Source organism: Herpailurus yagouaroundi, unplaced genomic scaffold, assembly GCF_014898765.1.
Source record: "Herpailurus yagouaroundi ecotype Mexico unplaced genomic scaffold, PumYag 295, whole genome shotgun sequence".
NCBI classification, from domain to species: Eukaryota; Metazoa; Chordata; class Mammalia; order Carnivora; family Felidae; genus Herpailurus; species Herpailurus yagouaroundi.
In genome coordinates this window covers 4,595,323-4,611,440 of record NW_024412512.1, presented here as the reverse complement: position 1 = coordinate 4,611,440, position 16,118 = coordinate 4,595,323, and the positions used below count along the sequence as shown (strand labels likewise).

Below are 16,118 nucleotides of genomic sequence, written 5' to 3'. Positions count from 1 at the left end.
ACACACACACACACACACACACACACACACACACACACACACACACATTGAGACACATACCTGGACACATACTCGTAGATACCCAAGAGCAGCCATCAAATCTATACACATACCCACTAACACATAAACAGCGTCAAAGAGACTCAAACCTCCTGGGATATGCCATCAGAGACACACAGTATCAGACACCCAGAGACCACCGGAGGCACATAAGTAACACAATGGCGCAAGTTGACCTAGAGAGACACGCAAGACACTTGGAACAAAGATGCAAAGTACAAGGGAACAAACCCAAAGGAACCCAAGCCCATCCTTCAATCGTCCAAGATCCACTCCCCTCCTAAGTGGGAACCCAGGCTCTCCCGGGGACCTGTCTTTCACTTCCTTGAGGAATCTGTAGGTCCCTTTCCTTGGCAGCGGCACCCAATGTAGGCCGCGGGCGACCCCTGGTGGATCAGGAGCCTCAACCCCCGGCTGCAAAGCGAGTGGGCGTAGGGAGGCGGTCTACTTGAGGGTAGAGAGAAGGTGCTTCTAGGTCTTTGGTCTCAATGCAAAGGCGGGTGAGGAAGGGGCGTGGCGACGGGGCAGCGGGGAGACAGGCAGCCGAAACCCGATCAGTCAGGCCTTAAGCCCGGAAACAGAGCCGGGAAGCTGCAGTGGGACGGAAGACCCTCAACCGCCCGGCTCCAACGACCTAGCCCCGCGCCCCTGCCCGGCGCTGCCCGCGGTACCTCGGAAGACCCAGTGAGCCGGGAGGCGGATTCCCATTGGTCCGCGGCCGACCAATGAGACGCGCCTAGGGTGCTCGGCAGGGCGGGGCGATCGGTAGCGCAGACGGAGGGGTGCTCGCCCGCCCCGCCTGGCTCTCGGCCAGAAAATGACCACCAAAGACTCGTCCAAGTTCTGGAATGTCCAGGGCAGAGGCCGCTGGTGCGAGAGAATTACCAGCCATCGCCGACGTGACTTTGACCCTAAGAAAGGTGGGTCGGCCCCTTCCAGGTCTGACCCTTCTCCCAAGCCCTGACCATTCTCCAGCCCCGCCCACTTACTTGTCATTATCCCCAGGCCCCGCCCACTTCCCCCTGCCGTCAGCCACCCGGGCCCCGCCCATTCCCACTCCGAGTCCCGCCCACATCCTCCCATCCCCCTCCCAGGCCTAGTCCCACTCCCCAGTCCCACCCACTTCCCAGACATCCCCCCAACCCTCGCCCCAAGTCCCGCCTACTACTCCGTCATTCTCCCTGGGCTCCGCCCAGTTGCCCAGCCATCAGCCTCCCCATCCCGCCCACTTCTCTGTCATTCTCCCCAGGCCTCGCCCACTTCCCCCAGCTCTTGACTTCCAGGCCCTGCTTACCCCCCCCCACCCCCCCCCCCCGGTGGCGTCCACCTCGGGTCATTCTCACCAGATTCTGCCCACTTCCCTGCCATCAGCCTCCAGGCCCTCCGCCCACTCGCCTCCCCGACTTACTTTGGTACCTCTCTTAGTCCAGAACCACCCTCTTCCCAGGCCCCGTCCTTCTGTTTCCTATCTAAAGTCCTCTCCCCTTTCCTGGTTCCACCTTTCAGGAACTCTGCGGCCCCTTCTCAGGCCAAGCCTTCAAACCACCCCCATCCCTAGTCTGACTTCCTCGGGCGCTCTGTGGCCTGCGGGGCCTCTGGTCACTTGGTCCAATTCCTTTAGGCCCCGCCCCTTTTGTTCCACCCTTCCTTCTTCCAGGTCCCCCCCCCCCCCCCACACACACACTATCAAGGTCCTACCCCAAAGCCACCAAGTTCCTGGTGTGGGATGGGGGTGGAGGGGCTCCTCGCTACTGGAGCTAGGGAGGTCTCAGTTTCCCCAGCCCTGCCCTTCCTCTGGAAGGCCCTAACCCTTTGGCCATCTAAGTACCTGCCTGCAGTGGGATCCCACCCCTGCCACAGTGGTATTCACTGTCCAGGCCCGTGTCTCCCCTCTGTGGCCCCGTCCAGCTCACAGGACACTAATTCCAGTCCAGATGGGTGTGCCCACCCTGTCGCCCGCAGTTGATGAATTTACCACATGCCATTTTGGCCTTGCCCCAGCTCGTGATCTGGTACCAGTGCCTGGTCTGGGGACCCGTGCAGGACAGTCTTGCCCCACCCCCTGCTGCACATCTGGACCCCCAGGATGTTGGTGGCTTTGGACATATTCTGTCTGCTGCTGGGTGAGCCCCCTCCCCACCAGCCTTGAGCACCCCCCAATCACGACACCCAAAGATCTGTGGAGGGGTCTATCTACCTGTCTTTATCCAAGGGTCCTTGGACTGTTGGCTGGCTGGCTGCCGTTGGGCATGTACTTGGGTCACATGTCTACATCAGTGTATTTCTGGGGTGACTGGGTCAATGTGTGTCTGTGTGCATGGAGGAGAAACGGACTCTCTACAAGTATGACCTGTCTTCCTGGGTCTGTGTGCCCAGAACAGCATCCGGCTGTGCATTTTTTTTTTCTTTTTTGTCAGTCTTGCATATGACTTTATTTTCCCCCTTCAACAATTTTTTTTCAGTCTCTCGTATGATTTTATTCACTGTGTGTCTTTTTGAGTTGTGTATCTGTGTGTCTATGGCAGAGAGAGAGTCTGCACTGTGTATCTCTGTGTATGTTTGGCTGTGTGTATTTGTAAGTGAGTCTCTGAGCCTATCTGTGTATCTGAGATTGGTCTGTGAGGTACTTACATCCATGTGAATGTACGATTCCAGGCATATGTGTTCATGCGTGCATGTCACATACATGTGTACGTCAGTCTGTTTCTACATCTGGCTACATCTGTGCTGAGGTGTGAGTGTAGAGCTTATCTGGGTGCATCTGACTCTGTGATATGTATGCGTGTCTCCGGGTCTCTGTGTCGTATGTTATTGTGTTGTCGTGTTGTATTGGCTTAGAGAGGTGTGTTTATTGTGCGTGACTTCTGTGATTGAGCCTGGGACTATGAATCTGGGTTGGGATGGATCTGATGGTATTTGCGTAGCTTGGTGTGTGTCTGGGTCTAGATGGGCCTATATGTGTTGCGGGTATATTGTCACACAGTGTTTCTGTGTGTGTGTGTGTGTCTGGGTCAGACTGTGTGGTTGTATCGTGTAATTGTGTATGTCGGACTCTGTGTGTGGATGTACGTCTATGGCCTGAGCTTGCCTGGAGTCTAGATGTGTGGCTGACATATGCCAGCCCCGCCCCCAATTCCCCAGTGGGTAGAGCTGGTGACCAAAGCCCCTTTGCTGGGAAGAGGAGGGCAGGTTGGGACACTAGCTTTGCCCTCTTAGCCCAGGAAGGGAGCTGGGGGCTGTAGGAGGCTAGGTTCCAACTACCTAGCTCCACCAGACTTCAGTGGGCAACGGGACGAGAGGGTGGCAGGTCTGGGAGTAAGCCTTTAGGGTGGGTGGGCCTGACAGCCTGAGACGAGACCCCCCTGCCCTGCCTGACTTCAGGATGGGGTGTCAGGTGAGGGGCCCCAGGCCATGCTCACACACAGTATTCACACCATATCACCCAGCTCAGACACAGAGCCATAGATATAGGCACGAACACACACACACACACCACACTTCCATGAACACACATGCATAATCACACACACACACACACATACGCGCGCGCGCACAACCACTATTCACACAACACATGCATGGTGCATACGTGCACGCACCAAGACGCACACGTCTGCCTTCATTGACATCCCCAGCACACAGGTGCACGTACCAAAACACCCACGTACACACAAACACACTTCCAAAAACACATGGTTCCATACCTACAAAGACAGAGATTCACGCTCACCAAGAAAGAAACAGAAGAAGATTCACAGCCAGGAGCGCCTGGGTGGCTCAGTAGGTTAAGCGTCCGACTTCAGCTCAGGTCACCATCTCATGGTTTGTGAGTTCGAGCCCTGGATTGGGCTCTCTGCTGTCACTGCAGAGCCTGCTTTGGATCCTCTGTTTCCCCCCTTCCCCACTTGCTCTCTCTCTCTCAAGAATGAATAAAACATTTTAAGAAAAGAAAAGAAAGGAACCCCCTTACCCTTGCCCCCTCATTATTCTAACCCCTTACCCACTTTGTGCACAGGACCCCACCCACGCATGGGTCCCTGGAGCTCTGTCCTCCTCTGGCCTTCTGTCCAGACCATCTTCCCTACACAGCCTTCCCCACCCTGCCACCACGTCCAGGCTGTGGAGATGCAGGCAGGATAGACCGGCCGGAAGGCCTAAGGAGAGTCAGCGTCAGGCCAACTGTCCGCCCCAGGCAGTCAGCATCCCCAGTGAGCCGAGCGAGAGCGGTTTGTTCTTACCCTACATGCAAGGCCTCTCCTGCGAAGACACTACCACCAAATACCCCCGGGGGGCCCATTACACCATCGAGGACTCAGTATTCACCATCGTGGGCTTCTGACTCTGCCTCTTCAGGGTGAGGGGCTGGCCACTTTCCGCCCGTGCAGTGGTGACACGCCACGGGCCAGCTTCCCCCCTTTTTTCTGGCAAAGCGTAAGCCGGAGGCAGGGGCAGGTACCAACTCTGCTCCCAACGAGATGGGAAATCGCGCTGCTCCACGGCACAGAACCCCTCTCCTTGAGGAACCACATGGTAAGGCTCACCCTTTGTTAACACAGAATAGAGGAAATGCCTGCCTCGGTGCCTTAGGCACAGAGGAAGCACAGCCCCGGTCCCCCCAACACACAGGGAAGCCCACCGCTCATATTGATAAAGCAGGATGCGGTGCTGCCCCTCTTCTGGGGAGCTGGGAAACCTCTTTCAAACATAGAGGGGACATCCTGCCTCTTTATCCTGGTGAAAAGGAAAGTCGTTCCCCCCCCCACCCCCATTTTCTGACATTTGGGAGGAAGCCCACACGTTTCTCCTGGTGTAGCAGGAAGTCCCGCCCCTTCCGGATGTGGGACTCCCGCCCAGGTCTGACATAAAATAGGGGGATGCCCACCCTCCTTCTTGGTGACACGGGAAGCGATGCCCTTCTGCCTGGCTTGGTGGGAACCCAGCCCCACCTGTCCCCCACTGACAGGGAGAAATGCAGATTGTCTGAGACACAGGCTTGGGGAGCTCCCACTCGTGCTGCACCCCTGCCCCCGGCGGTGACCCCTCCCCTCTCCAGTGTGGCCCGCAGACCAGCCTGGGAGAGGTGGTCCGGGTCCAGGGCCTGCAGGTAAGCTTGCCAACCCTCACGAAGAGCCCCCACGTGGCCGTGGTCTCCAAGCATCTGGGGACCTTCGTGTTTGGTGGCATGAGATGACCACAAGTCTCTTAAGGCCCCGCTTCCTGGCACGGTCCCTGCCCAACCCAGCTTCCTTCAACTATGAGAGCAGCTACATCGCCGACACCTGCACCAGGCACCCCGAGAATGTCCTCGATGCCAGGCGAGCGGGCGGGCATTGAGGGGAACCCAGGAAGCAGCCCCTGCCACACCCCAGCCGCATCTGAGGTCAGCAGGTGTCAGCCCTCCTCCGCCCCTCCCCCACCGGTCTCCCAGAAAATCCTTCTATTCTGAGCACGCCTCCTCGGGGATGTACTCCAAGGCGTATCTGGCGGCGAGTGTTAGTGGGAGGCGGGCCATCCACCGGGCAAGGCCAGAGAATGCTCCGTTGTCCCCCACCCCCACCAGCGCCAGGCACGGCTTCCACAGAGCTGGTGTATGCCCCTGGACTTGGGAGGGCTAGAATGGGGAGGGCCTATCTCCTCTTAAGGCTCATTCAGCATCCCTGTCCTGCAACAGCAATTTCCAGAACTCTCCGTCTCCCCCTCTCTGCAGCTGGAGAGGGCCTGTGCCAGGCTGGGTTCATGCCCAGGGCTGGACTCCGCCAAGGGCAGGGGGAAGGGGATTTGGGCCCAGGGGAGGTGGAGGTCTGAGGTCTGGGCGGAGAGGTGACAGGAGGAGCTGGGGAGAAGGGAAACCTCCGGAAAGGAGTCAATGACCCAGGGGACAAAGAGAGCACAGACTTGGGTGGTGGCATGAGATCTCACACAGCGGAGCCAGCCCACAGCACTCAGGGAGCATGGTGGGCAGACACAATGGCACAGACAGAGGCCAGGCCACGGAGCACGTGACAGTCACACGGCTCACACCAGCTACTGGTCACACCGGCAACATTTTCCTCCTGAAAGACGCCCATTCGACTGACAGCCTTCCCCTCCCCCCTTTTTTTTTAAAGACCAAGTAACCAAATAACTACCACCTCCCACAGTGATAAAAGATCAGGGGCTTGGGACCTGGAATGTATGGACTTTATTCCCAGCCTCAACTGTGTGTGAAATCCTCAACCTCCCAGGGCCTCCATTTCCCCACCTGTGAAATGGGCATATAAACCGCCTCTGCCTCCTAGGGTTGTGGTTTCACGAGCTAAAGCACAAACGAGCTGACACACTCAAAGCACTTAGAACAGGATCTGGCTAAAATATCACCATTATCATTAATAATAGGCAAAACAGACTCCACCCCTGCCCCGAGGTGGACTGGGAGTTGGGGTGCATGTCAATGCCTTGAGGCTCACAGATGGGGTGGCAGTGTGGCCCCCACACGGTGGACAGATCACACACAATTAGAAGGCAGGCCTTTCCTGGGTTTTGCAGACCTCAGAAAGGGTGGTCCATTTAGTGAGCGGAATGTTCTGGGTCTCTGGGAATCCCCCCCACCTCACGAGTATTCCCCAAGTGCTGATGCCCGATTTCTCCTGAAATGCCCCGCAGCCGCTTCCCTGTGCTTGCTGCTCATCCCGAGGTAGTAACTTAACCTGGTGTTTTAAAATGGGATTTTGCTTTCTGTGTTCCGTTGCAAAATCAGGAGCCCATCCTCTGCTCTTTCGGGGCTCCCTGATGACGCCAACCCAGTTCGATCGGGGCTGTGACCCCCGGCAAGAGGTGGGGGTACCGTGAGCTTCCCCACAGGGTCTCACCAGACTGCATGGGAAACCCTCTCTTCGGCATCCTACATGTCTCCCAACACTGGCGTGTGGCTCACAGCATAGAGCTAGCTCGCTTACAGTGCTGGTTTGGGGGGGGTGGGGTGCAGAGCCAATAGCCTCTTTAGAGGCTGAAATCCATTTCCATACGAAACTGGCAAGATAGAATGTCCTGCCTCACACTATGGCTGCCCAGGGCCGGGCAGGCAGATGGGTGCAAAACTGCAGTGGGGAGTCCTTCTGCATACCCGCTCCTGGGGCTTGAGACCCTGCGCAGCTGCCCCCAGCTCTGTGGGCAGACCCGCTCCTGAAGCCAAAAACAAACAAAAAAAAAAACACAGGCTCTTAACAGCCCGTCATCCAGCTCCTTTTCTTGTCCCTGGCTCTATTCACTGGCCACATCCGGATCTTGGACTCTCGGCACCACCAGTATAAATCTGGTCTTCGGATTCCCGGAGGGAGAGCCTCGACGGCTTTCTGGGTGGTAGGCGAAAGCATGCTACCAGGGAGGGTCGGCGTGCCTGGGGGCCTGGCACATTTTACCTCCCAGGGTGGGGCAGCCATGGGGTACAAGTGACATCAGCCCACCCCAACCCCCTCTGCCTTCATGCCTACAGGCTTTCTTTGTCTCTGGCTTCTTCACATCTCAGGCATTGCCAGCCAGGTCCCAGCAACCCCAGGGGCTGGAAGACCACCCTGACTCTCCACTCTCTTCCCCCTTGCCCTCCCTCTGCTCTCCTGAGGACCACCAGGGAGGCCCTGATGCAGACAGACATAGACGACACCATAGAGCCCATACTCTCTAGAGACCGTCCCTTCCCAGGTACACTTCCCAGCAGGACGCCCTGCTCTCTGGGGCTCAATCCATGACCCAGATCAGCCCTGCCCTGGCGGAGTGACCCAGGACATCCATTTTTCTGGGGCTGAGCCCCAAGTCAGCCCCTCCCAGCAGGGCCACTTCCATTTTTATATTTTTTATGACTCTTGCTATATGAAAAAATTACAAAATGCCAACGCGGGATTTTCGAGACATGTTAACATGGGTCAGTGGAAATCCATGTCTCAGGGGTCAGTGATGACACACTGGGTCATAACCTCAAAGGTCTAAATCAGGGTTTCTCCACTTTGGCGTTATTGACATTTGGAGTTTGGATAATGCTTTGCCTTGTAGAGCGTTGGGTGGCATCCCTGGGCTCCACCCACTGGAGGCCAGTAGCACCTCCAGGTCGTAATAAGCAAAAATGTCTCCAGACATTGGGAAGCATCCCCTGGGGGAGCACGGCACCGCAGCTGAGACCCCCTGGGTTACAGGATCTCGCTGACACCGCCCCTAAGAAATTCTGCCTTCATAATCATCTGACCTACTGTGAGCCCTGCACACATTTAAATACCCCCCCCGGGGGGGGGGGTAGGCAAGAGGAAGTGACCCACAGATACGGGGGTGGGGGTCACCCTGGTTTAAACCATAAAACAGCTGTCTAACCCATCAGAAACCTATTGTGTCTAATGAGAGCTCGGGGGTCTCCATTTTTCCCCCAATTAATAACACAAGGTTTCTCAGGCCTATTGCCATTTGGTGCCAGATCATTCTTGAGGCTGGGGGGGGAGGGGGGAGGGATTAAACTGTGCCTTGTAGAATGTTTGGCAACATTCACCACTAGATGGCAGGACCACACACACCCCCTGTCTGGACATGACATGGCCAAGTGTCCCCCTGTTGAGAACCACGGGTCAAAACCAGAAGCCATGGCAAATGTGAGGTCCCAGCCACGTAGCCAACCTGACTAACCTTCCCCCCCCCCCCAATAGCTGGAGGCCACGGGGGATGCAGAGGAGGTGAGGACGAGGCTTCCGCCCGTGGCACAGCTAGAGGTCAGCAGAAGGTGGCCCCAAGGGGTCTGGCCTCCACTGGAGGCTCAGCACAGAAAGTCTTGTCCAGCCCCTGATAATAATTGTAATACCAACAGCTACAATGTATTGTTTACTCTGTGCAGAGAAAGTCGGGCCTGGCTTGTTAACTGGGCCATCTCATCAGACCCTCCCCATGGCCCTAGAGGGCAGGCATTGACCGCCCCATCTTGCAGATAAGGAAATTCAGCCAAAGACAAGCAAAGTGACCGTGCAAGGTCATTCAGCTAACAAGAAATGCCAAGGTAAGGCGAAGAGAGGTGCCTATTGGGGGGGGGGGGGGGCGGCAAGGCAGTCCCAGGGGCTATCTATCCATCCCATGTATAATCCAGCTGTAAATCTTACTCCTTGAGGTTCAACGCCAGGCAAGGCTGGAGCTGGCCGCACCTGCCAAGGACCCAAAGCCCAACAGAGGTGTCCAGGGGGAGCGCACTGTCCCCCACAACCTCCATCAGCGTCCACAAGCATCCCCAGCCAAACATGAAAGAAAAATCGTGGTGTCACTTACTATGCGGCTCCAGGACAAGTCCTCCAGGAACCGCCCGCCCCCCGCCCCCCAAAACAGACCGCAGCTCCGGAGCCCCCCCAGCTCGCCCCACTAGGGGTCCTCTCGGTTGTCGCAAGGGTTCTGGCAAAGGAGACCTACACGGAAGGAGGAGGCAGGCTACGGATGAGAAACTGAGGCAGGGCCGCCCGGGGGGGGGGGGGGGCGGGGGTGGAGGATGGGGGAGAGACGGGATCGATCCGCAGCTCGTTTACTCGGCGCTCTCCCTTCCCCGCCCCATCCCCGCAAGACCCCGGTCGCCAGGCCCGGCTGGGAGCCGGGTGGAGCGGGTGGGGGAGGAAATGTTTAGGTGGAGCTCGAGGGGCCTCACCCCACGGCCCGCGGCGGGGGCGCACGGGGCCCCGGCGTGCCCCAGCCTGGGCCCCCGGAGGGATCCCTCCACCCCGGCACCCTCCGTCCCGGGGCGGGACCAGGGGGCGGGGCGGGCCGGTGACCGGCCGTGACGCGGGCCCCGCCCGCTCATATAGAGGCGCCCCGGGGGCGCAGGGACCTTGCTTCGCCGCCGCCGCCGCCGCCGCCGCGTCCACCTCCCGTCCCGCCGCCGCAGCTCCCAGCGCCAGCGCCGCCGCCGCGTCCACCATCAGCACCAGCGCCATGCGGGAAATCGTGCACCTGCAGGCCGGCCAGTGCGGCAACCAGATCGGAGCCAAGGTGCGCGGGGGCTGGGGCCCCGAGGGCGGCCGAGAGGAGCCGAGCAGGTCCACGGGCTCCGCAGAGCTCCCCCACCTGGGGCCTCTCGGAGGGATGGGGTCCGCGGGAGGCCAGGACCCCGGGGACGGTTAGGGGAGGGGGGGGGGCGGGGGCAGGGCCAGGCTGGGAACAAAGAGGCCTGTGGGGGTGGGGCCCAGCCTTCCGTCCGCTGACCACAGCTGGCTGCACAGCTGGCCCACTGTCCTCTCCACGCGCACAAAGGGACCCTGCCCCTCCCCGCACGCTGCAGCCTGGGCGAGCTGACACCGGCAGGCTCCGCCGAGGTGGTGACTCGGCTCCACCCCCGCCCCCACCTCTCCCTTCTTGCTGCCTCATGCCTGCCCTCCCCACCATGCCTCTAGGTCCCCCCTTCGCCTTGCTTGGGGACAGGTGGCAGCTAGGAAGGCGGTTGGAGGTCGTGGGCCCGGAGAGGCAGGGACAGGTCTGGCCGCCCGCTTCCCCGCCCTCTGCCCTTACCCGTCCCCACCCCCACCCCCACCCCCGCCATCCCTCTAGTTTTGGGAGGTGATCAGTGATGAGCACGGCATCGACCCCACCGGCACATACCACGGAGACAGTGACCTGCAGCTGGAGAGAATCAACGTGTACTACAATGAGGCCACAGGTAGGGGCCCGGGGGCACCTGCATAAGTGGGGGTGGGGAGGCTGGGAGGGGGCAGGATGCTGGTTCCTGGCACTCCCGCAACCCCCAGCCGCCCTCCATCTGCTTCCCTGCAGGAGGAAATTATGTTCCCAGAGCCGTGCTGGTGGACCTGGAGCCGGGCACCATGGACTCGGTTCGCTCTGGCCCCTTCGGCCAGATCTTCCGGCCCGACAACTTTGTTTTTGGTGAGTTCCAGGCACAGGAAGCCCCCGTGCTCCTTTGACTTCCAAATGCTTGGTGAAAAATCCCCCCGCGTAGCTTAGGAGACTCTGGTGGCCACGGGGTCCCACAGCCCCGCGGGGGAGGTGAACAGGGCAGTCAGGGTTGTGATGGAGGACACACAGGCCACCGTGAGAGCCCAGGACGGGCATCTGCTAGGGAGGAGGGTGGAGAGAAGGCTTCCTGGAGGAGGTGGCATTTTAATTTAACAGCATGGACTGGAGCCAGACTGCCTGGGTGAAAATGCCAGTTCTGCCATTTCACGCATTCAACAAATAACTTATTGAGCACCTACGGCATACCGGGCCCTGCCGTCACCCCAGAAGAACAAAGCAGAGAAGATTCTCTACCCTATTGGAGCCGACCTCCCAGGGGAGGGATGTGCAACAGAGAAGCTAAATAAGTACAACTCAGCCACTGATTGAAAGTCAGCTGGGTGACTGTAGACAGGCTCCTTCAGCTCTCTGTGCCTCAGTCTCCACATCTTTAAAGCAGAGATTATAAAAAAGACCTACTCATCATCACAATCGTGAGGCTTAAAGCCGTGAATATGCAGAGAGCACTCAGAACCGTATCTAACAGAGAGGAAAAAGCACATAAGCATTTGTACTTTTCATTATCACAATCACTGTTAATACCTGCAGCCTAAAATATGAGTAGGACCTAGACTGACCAAGAGGCATTGAAGGGAGGAAAGATGTGCAAGACCGAGGGAACAGCACACGTGAAGACAGCAGACACATTTGTGGCGCTCAGGTTCCTGGGGCACACACGCTCTGTGAACATCCTTCAGAGACACTGTTCCTAGTGCCTCCCAGGTCAGGCTGGCTGCACACACCCACCCACCTGGCCTCAGACCCCGGGGCTCCACCCTCTCCCCCAGCACCCCGGGGAACCTCTCTTCCTCAGAGCAGGGTGGTTTATAGAGTCTGAAGCCTACGCGTTGACAGGACAGGCTGTGTGACCTTGGACAAACAACTTCCCCTCTCTGGTCTGTGTGATGATTCAGCAAGATAACGATGCTCCCGTGTGGGTATGGCATACAATACGTCCTTGGGATATGGCTGTGGAAGGACTAAACAATGTTGACCAAAGGGTGTGAGGGAGTCTAGGATAACTATGGGTGGCTCCATCGGGACCAACAGATGTGAAGGCTTCTGGGAGCCTGGGTGGGGAGGCAGCGGTAAAAGTGTGGAGTCAGGAGACCGACTGCCTGGCAATCCCGTTTCTCTCTGAGGAGGTGACATGGCACAAAGACCCGAAAGAAAAGTCAGCCATGTGAGTACCTGGGGGTAAGGGCATCCCAGGCAGAATGAACAGCAGGCGCAAAGGTCCTGGGGCAGCACCTGGTGTGCTGGAGGAACTGCAAGGAGCCCGATGCGGTTAGAGCAGAGTGGACCAGGGAGAGAGAGGGAGGAGGTGAGTGCAGGCACGAGACAGGGTAGGGGCAGGTTGTTTAGGGCTCTGTGGGCTGCAGGGAAGACCTGGGCTTGTGCCCCCGGGGAAGTGGGAGCCCTGGAGGATTGTGGGTAGGGGGGGGTGGGACATGATTCAGGTGCTCACAGACGCCCTCTGGCTGCTGGCAGGAGAACAGACTGTTCTGTAGAGGGTGGGGAGGCGGGTGGGAACCAGTCCAGAACAGGGTTGATGAGGTCAGACCAGGGTGGAGTCAAAGGAGGGAATGAGAAGAAATGTTAACCTTTTCACAAAAATACCGGCCCATCCACTAATACTAATCCTTGCCCTCCTGGAGGTCACATTTCCCGGTGAGATTACAGACAATGGACATGAGTAACAAGAACACGTAAGTTTGTCAGTGCTTCAGGGGGGAAAAAAAAAAAAAAAGGCAAGGAAGAGGAATAAGAAATGGGAGGAAAGCCTCAGTGAGAGTGACAAAGCCCTGAAGGAGGTGAGAGAGCCATGTGGGTATCTGCGGGAAGACCATTTCGGGCAGAGGGAATGCATGTGCAAAGGCCCTGGGGCAGGACTGGGCCTGGTGTGTTGGAGGAACAGCAAGGAGGACCCTCTGGTTGGAGAAGAGTGAGCCAGAAAAGAGAGAGGAGGTGAGAGCAGGGAGAGGGGCTCGCAGGTCCTGCAGGGCCCTGTGGGCCGAGTGGGGGCGGAGAGGCTTGGGCTTTTATTCAAAGACCCAGCTGGTTTTTGAGCTTAAAGCAGGAGGCTTCGGGGCCAAAGCGGGACATGAATGGCTTCCGGCTTTCCCAGGATCCCCTCTGGCTGCTGGATGAGAAGCCAGCAAGGATAGAGGCAGACCACAAGAACGACCCACAGTAACGCTAACACAATAATAATAATTTCATTGCTGTTATTCGACTCCTAGGATGGCCGGGGTGAGGGGGAGCTCTCCCCGTAACCCCCCTGCGCGCTCTCCACCCCCACCCCCACCCCGTCCCGTCCCGTCCCGTCCCGTCCCGTCCCCCTCCCTCTGCAGGCCAGTCGGGAGCCGGCAACAACTGGGCCAAGGGCCATTACACGGAGGGCGCCGAGCTGGTGGACGCCGTCCTGGACGTGGTGCGTAAGGAGGCCGAGAGTTGTGACTGCCTGCAGGGCTTCCAGCTGACCCACTCGCTGGGCGGGGGCACGGGGTCCGGGATGGGCACCCTCCTCATCAGCAAGATCCGCGAGGAGTTCCCCGACCGGATCATGAACACCTTCAGCGTGGTGCCGTCGCCCAAGGTGTCGGACACGGTGGTGGAGCCCTACAACGCCACGCTGTCGGTGCACCAGCTGGTGGAGAACACGGACGAGACGTACTGCATCGACAACGAGGCCCTGTACGACATCTGCTTCCGCACCCTGAAGCTGACCACGCCCACCTACGGCGACCTCAACCACCTGGTGTCGGCCACCATGAGCGGCGTCACCACCTGCCTGCGCTTCCCGGGCCAGCTCAACGCCGACCTGCGCAAGCTGGCCGTGAACATGGTGCCCTTCCCGCGCCTGCACTTCTTCATGCCGGGCTTCGCGCCGCTCACCAGCCGCGGCAGCCAGCAGTACCGCGCGCTCACGGTGCCCGAGCTGACGCAGCAGATGTTCGACGCCAAGAACATGATGGCCGCGTGCGACCCGCGCCACGGCCGCTACCTGACGGTGGCCGCCGTGTTCCGCGGCCGCATGTCCATGAAGGAGGTGGACGAGCAGATGCTGAGCGTGCAGAGCAAGAACAGCAGCTACTTCGTCGAGTGGATCCCCAACAACGTCAAGACCGCCGTGTGCGACATCCCGCCGCGCGGCCTCAAGATGGCCGCCACCTTCATCGGCAACAGCACGGCCATCCAGGAGCTGTTCAAGCGCATCTCGGAGCAGTTCACGGCCATGTTCCGGCGCAAGGCCTTCCTGCACTGGTACACGGGCGAGGGCATGGACGAGATGGAGTTCACCGAGGCCGAGAGCAACATGAACGACCTGGTGTCCGAGTACCAGCAGTACCAGGACGCCACGGCCGAGGAGGGCGAGTTCGAGGAGGAGGCGGAGGAGGAGGAGGTGGCCTAGGCCCCGCCCCGCGCTGCAACCCGGCCCCGCCCCGCCTCTGGGCCCGCCCCTCCGAGCCTCGCGCTTCCCGGGTGACCCTTGACCCGCGGGCGCCCTCCCCGTAGCTCTTCTAACGTGGACGCACGCACCCCCTCGTGGGCCCCACCGTTAACTCTCCGGGAGCCTCCCTTCGCGCGGACCTCTCCTTCACCTTTGACCTCCCCCACGGACCCCACTGTGCTCCCAGTTTACTGTCCACCCCTCTGGCCTTGCCCCGCCTCCCCTAGGACTGCCTCGTCTCCCTCTGGCTCCCGCCCCTCCCCTCGGCCCTAGCCAACCTTGGTTTGCCAGGGTGGTGGGGGGCTGGCTGCCGCCGCCCGAGGGAGAAGCCCTGGAGCATGTGAGCAAAAGGCGTTGCGCCCTCAAGCCTCCCCGGCCTCCTCCCCTCTGCTTCACCCGCAATAAATAAACTGGTGGCCTGCCAGGTGTCTGCCCCGTGCGTTGTATCATCTCCCCGCGGGAGGGTCGGCAAGGGAGCTTTATGGGATGGACCTGGGTGCTGAAGGGACATCTGATCTGGGGGAGCTGGGGAGGGCGGCAGAGATTTCAGAGAGGGACAGAGCAGGCTGTATTGCTAACTAACTGTGTGGTGTTGAGTAAGCCGCTTGTGGTCTCAGCCTCCATTTGTTCAGATGGGGTGGGTAGACGGAGGGCATCAGTACCCTTGCATAGTCAGCTGGGGCATCCTCACAGCGTGGTGGCAGGTTCCCCGTGAGCAGACATCCCAGGAGAGCAGGGCAGACTACGTTGCCTTTTGCTGACCCAGCTGCAGACGTCACATAGCGTCCTCTGGACTCCTGATCGATGGGGTCCACAAAGGCCCACCCAGGTTCAAGGGGGTAGGATGTAGACTCCACCCCCTTGAGGGTAGAGAAGAAAGATTCCAGAAGGGCATGTGGGATGGGAGACATCTCTGTGACCATCTTTGGAAATTGTGATTTGCTGCACACAGTCTTGCCCAACGTCCCATGGCCATCAAGCAGTGAGGTTGGGGTTCTAGACACATTAAGTCTAGAACTCTGATTCCCCTTTGTCAGCCAGAGCTCAGGACAAGGACCATCATAGGCGTATTAAGCAGAAAGGGATTTAATACAAGGATTTGGGGGCTTCCGGCATTGTTAGAGGGACTAAGAGAGCGGACCACAGGCCAGTATTTCTTAAACGTCAGTGTGCCGAAGAATCACCGGCAAGGGGTGCCAGACTGGCTCAGTCGGTTCAGCATACCACCCTTGGCCTCAGGCTTGTCAGTTCAAGCCAGAAGTTGGGTGTAAAGCTGACATTAAAAAAAATAATGGGGGGGGGGGCGCCTGGGTGACTCAGTTAGGCGTCCAAATCTTGATTTCAGCTCCGGTCATAATCTCGCAGTTCATGAGTTCAAGCCCCACTTCAGGCTCTGGGCTGACTGTATGGAGACTTCTTGGGATATTCTCTCTCTCCCTCTCTCTCTGCCCCTTCCCTGCTTTCACACTCTCTCTCTCAAAATAAATTTTAAAAAAATAATGAAAAGTAAAAGATGAAGGAAGGAAGGAAGGAAGGAAGGAAGGAAGGAAGGAAGGAAGAAAAAGAAAAGAAAAGAAAAGAAAAGAAAAGAAAAGAAAAGAAAAGAAAA

At 58.5% G+C, this 16,118-nt stretch overlaps 1 protein-coding gene and 1 long non-coding RNA gene across 2 annotated transcripts; both read left to right on the top strand.

The window, feature by feature from the left end:
* The first annotated feature begins 4,109 nt into the window (after positions 1-4,109).
* Positions 4,110-9,510, top strand: LOC121021543 (uncharacterized). Its single transcript, XR_005786582.1, has 3 exons — positions 4,110-4,590; positions 8,909-9,067; positions 9,176-9,510. It is a non-coding gene; the product is annotated as an uncharacterized LOC121021543 (long non-coding RNA).
* A 368-nt stretch (positions 9,511-9,878) lies between these two features.
* TUBB4A (tubulin beta 4A class IVa) lies at positions 9,879-14,933 on the top strand. The gene is made up of 4 exons (XM_040461982.1): positions 9,879-10,038; positions 10,594-10,702; positions 10,816-10,926; positions 13,410-14,933. Exons 1-4 carry the CDS (start codon positions 9,982-9,984, stop codon positions 14,468-14,470), a joined length of 1,338 nt encoding a protein of 445 aa, XP_040317916.1. The 5' UTR covers positions 9,879-9,981; the 3' UTR covers positions 14,471-14,933.
* The last annotated feature ends 1,185 nt before the right edge of the window (positions 14,934-16,118 follow it).

Bases quoted from the DNA above. Each gene is read 5' to 3' on its own strand.
- TUBB4A (XM_040461982.1), top strand. From the start codon at position 9,982: ATGCGGGAAATCGTGCACCTGCAGGCCGGCCAGTGCGGCAACCAGATC. The intron at 10,703-10,815 runs GTAGGGGCCCGG...GCTTCCCTGCAG, and splicing joins GTACTACAATGAGGCCACAG to GAGGAAATTATGTTCCCAGA. The intron at 10,927-13,409 runs GTGAGTTCCAGG...CTCCCTCTGCAG, and splicing joins GCCCGACAACTTTGTTTTTG to GCCAGTCGGGAGCCGGCAAC.